The sequence below is a fragment of the Neltuma alba genome, unplaced genomic scaffold (genome assembly GCF_004799145.2).
Source record: "Neltuma alba isolate B1F8T4 unplaced genomic scaffold, ASM479914v2 tig00006900_pilon, whole genome shotgun sequence".
Taxonomy (NCBI): domain Eukaryota; kingdom Viridiplantae; phylum Streptophyta; class Magnoliopsida; order Fabales; family Fabaceae; genus Neltuma; species Neltuma alba.
Genome location: NW_021634614.1, coordinates 1 through 3380, shown reverse-complemented (window position 1 = coordinate 3380; position 3380 = coordinate 1). Strand labels below are relative to the sequence as shown.

General features: G+C 31.2%; 1 protein-coding gene across 2 annotated transcripts; it reads right to left on the bottom strand.

The window, feature by feature from the left end:
* Positions 1-1868: 1868 nt before the first annotated feature.
* Positions 1869-3374, bottom strand: LOC114751399 (solute carrier family 40 member 2, chloroplastic-like). Of its 2 annotated transcripts, XM_028940072.1 has the most exons (4): positions 3272-3374; positions 2507-2762; positions 2096-2249; positions 1869-2003 (listed from the first exon to the last, which is right to left on the bottom strand). In XM_028940072.1, the coding sequence occupies exons 1-3, from the start codon at positions 3341-3343 to the stop codon at positions 2131-2133; spliced, it is 447 nt and encodes a 148-aa protein (XP_028795905.1). In that variant the 5' UTR covers positions 3344-3374; the 3' UTR covers positions 1869-2003; positions 2096-2130. The 2 variants fall into 2 exon arrangements, with proteins under 2 accessions (XP_028795905.1, XP_028795904.1); XM_028940071.1 differs by having other exon boundaries at positions 1957-2249.
* Positions 3375-3380: the final 6 nt, after the last annotated feature.

Here is a 3380-nt window from a genome sequence, read left to right as displayed (position 1 = left end):
GTTATATATATAACTTATTTTATAGTATAAATTTATATGACAAATAAGTTTTATATTTAGAATCGGAGTAGTATCTCAGATTCTTAATTAAAAAAATTAATTGACTAATTTGAGTAAACTAAAAAATTAATTAGATTAGTTATTTATAATAAATAGATGTTTTCTTTTTTAAAATATCTTTACTAATCAAATATATTAGTTAAGACTACACCATTATTATAAGGATTATTATGAAAAAAAAGATATATATGAGAGACAAAATAACTTAAAGTTTTATATTTAGTACCAAAGTAAAAAAATCAAACGAACTTTTATATTAATAATTAAAATTAGTACTTATACTATTTTTTATAAGCGTTAATTATTTTCTTGCCATCTTCATAAGCTTTAATTAACTATTTTACTTAAGACAGTTATAATTATCCTAAAAATTAGTATTAGTCACAGAAATTTGGTTAATTAGTTAAAAAAGTTTTATGACTAATTAAAGCAATATGAAAACTCAATATTTCAAATGAAATGTCATACCGTAAAACATATAGGAGGATACCTATATTTTAATGTAGGGGTGTTTATATGAGGCCCAGTAATCCGGTATGCTCGTCCAAGCCCGTCAAAAAAAATGCCCTGCCCGTCCAAACCAAAAAACACAGCCCGAAAAAAAAAATGAGTATTTTCGGATTGGGCTATTCATGGGTAGGGCCAGTTAGCAGGCATGGCATGCAGGCCTTCCCATTTGGCCTTGCCCCAAATATATATATAATTATTTATATTATAATATATTTTTTTTTAGAATTATAATGTATATAATGTAATATTAATACACTATATTTTATTATACTTCAATACGCAAAAGGAATATTACTCCCTTATATTATTAGACTTTATATTTTTAAAGTTCTAGTTTTTTTTTTTTAAAAAAAACACACACCACCTTTTTTAACTTTTTAAAATTATCTTATTGTGTACTATGATTATTTTTTAACTTTTATATGTTGATATTACTTCATATATCATGAAATAATACTAATTATACCAATTTGAATGTAATATATAGATCTCTATAAATTATATTAAACTATAAGTTAATAAATAATTGAACATGTTAATATAGCTTGTATTTTTTACATGTCTTGTTATTTTCTCAACTTTGTGAAGGTTGATGCAAATTATTTGGACTTTAAGACTTTGATTACAATTTTTTACTTTCTTGTTTTTAATAAATTATGGATATTGTTAAATTGTTAAAGTATGGATATCTATTAAGACACAACAATTTCACGACTCAAGTTATAAATTTGGGTAAGAAAAATCTGCCCTACCCAGCTAGCAATAGCCCAGTCGGAAATAGCATGGGCTTCTACTGGGCAGGGCCAAGCACCAAACTGCATTTTGCAGCTACCCTACTCAGCCCTACTCATGCACACCCTTATTTTAGCAACATATAAGAAGTTGTCAACTCCAAAGTAAAGCTAATCATATAAGTTGGATCTTAAAAAGCAAGCTTTTTTAACCCATCAAACTTTATTTATTTTTTAAATTAGTTTATTATTATAATGAAATTATCATATGCCATATCTTATTTAGAATTTTTTTTTAAAAAATACTCATATCATTATTTGGTAGTTTTAATTAAATATTTAAAAGAAAACAAGAATTTTATTTTATGTAAAAAATTGTTTTTAAAATAAATAAACAAATGTCATTGATTAGCAGCTTTTTGGCCCACATCACTTAAGTTCAAGGTCAGCTTCTAAAAATCTAATTTATACCATAGATTACATTACAAGCAAAATCTTATATTCTAAAATATATTTGTTTTTGTTTTTTTTTTTTTTAAAAAAAAGATGCTTATATGGACGGGGAGAGAAGAAATGCGCGTGTGATACTTGTTAAAATAAGGGGTGCAGTCTGTTGAAGGCCAAGACCAGCGAGACCCAGTGCGAAGGGTACGGATACCATCCCAGTGCATGTACTCGCTTTGTCTTCATTTCACATCAAGCCTGTCAATTTTCACACATTCTATTTTGTTTAGACTTCGATTGATTATTAGCCTCGTGCACTATAATCACGATGCGTATAAGGAAAAACATACGTTGGACCTATTCTAATTTTTCACACGAGCAATGCCTATCTATTAATTTGTAATAACCTGGTGAGGAGAAAAAGTTTCACCAGCCCTCCTCGTCCAGCAATATCAAATAAATTCAAATATGTATTCTGGCTCGCGTTCTTGTCGAACGGAACAACTGCACAAAGTCACAAACAGAAGGTGCAATGAATAGGGATAGTTAAAGTAGTAATAGACCAATATGCAGAAAATCAAGGAAGTGGGTAATTTATTAAATGTCTTCAGTATCAACCAAGTTAGTGCACTGGAAGATGTCATATTCTCTGCCCCTTCCATATGCATGTAGACACGAGTGACACGGAAAGGGGCCTTAAAAATGACACAGAAATTCATAAACTATGCTAGCAACCAATAAACTAGATAATGAAAGGATACCTCCATAAAAATCATAAGTGAGGATCACAGGAGAAAAGGCTTTCCGGTCATCAGTTCCATTCAGCAACCATCTGCAAAATATCCAAGCCGCAGCAACCACTGATGCAAGAGACAACACTGCCAGAATTCCAAAATGTGAAACATCATTTGCAATCATTGCAACTCCCAGCATTGCGCACTCTGCAAAACTAGCAACAGCAACCTCTGTTGTCCCAATGAGATTTGCTTTGGAGGAGGGGTTCCCCGTTTGAAGAATCTGCATCCCCACTTCATATGACATATTTCCAAACCTTGACAATATCTGCATACATGATCACATATGCATACATATCTTCAGCGGAAAACTTCAATGATAACTAGTTTTATGTGTAGGATACTCCCCAAATCATCAGATTATGCAAATTGAGACCATCCCAAGGTATTGCTTCCTTTCTTATAAAGCTTAAGCCATGGACAAACATATCTACTCAGGACAATTGTTACAATAAACTTGATTTAGATGAAGTTAAAAAAAAATGCCATTCCACTTAGTCCAAACTTCGAGTCTTGTTTGCCAACAATTGCAAGTTCTACTAAAAGTATCTTATCAGAGTTTCTGGTTTCATCGGAGCCGACTAACTTGCAAATTCAATATGGCAAAAATGCTACACTTGTCTCGTGCCAGCTTTACCCATACATCATGATTGTTGTCCTAGCGCTGCACTAAGCTACTTTATTTTATCATTATATACTTATCTTATTAGTGACAAAATAAAATACACTTACAATCAGACACAAGAAGGAAATAAGCGGGGTCTGTCGAGAAACTGCTCCAGTCCAATATACACCAACAGCCATGCTAAGAAGCAAAGCCTGCAACACTAATCCAATTGCT

What these genes read in the sequence shown, in the direction of transcription:
- LOC114751399 (XM_028940072.1), bottom strand. Translation starts at nt 3,343, where the DNA reads ATGGCTGTTGGTGTATATTGGACTGGAGCAGTTTCTCGACAGACCCCG. An exon ending in TTTCCTTCTTGTGTCTGATT is followed by an intron (nt 2,763 to 3,271) that starts GTAAGTGTATTT and finishes GTGGGGATGCAG; the next exon opens with ATTCTTCAAACGGGGAACCC. An exon ending in CACTTATGATTTTTATGGAG is followed by an intron (nt 2,250 to 2,506) that starts GTATCCTTTCAT and finishes GACTTTGTGCAG; the next exon opens with TTGTTCCGTTCGACAAGAAC.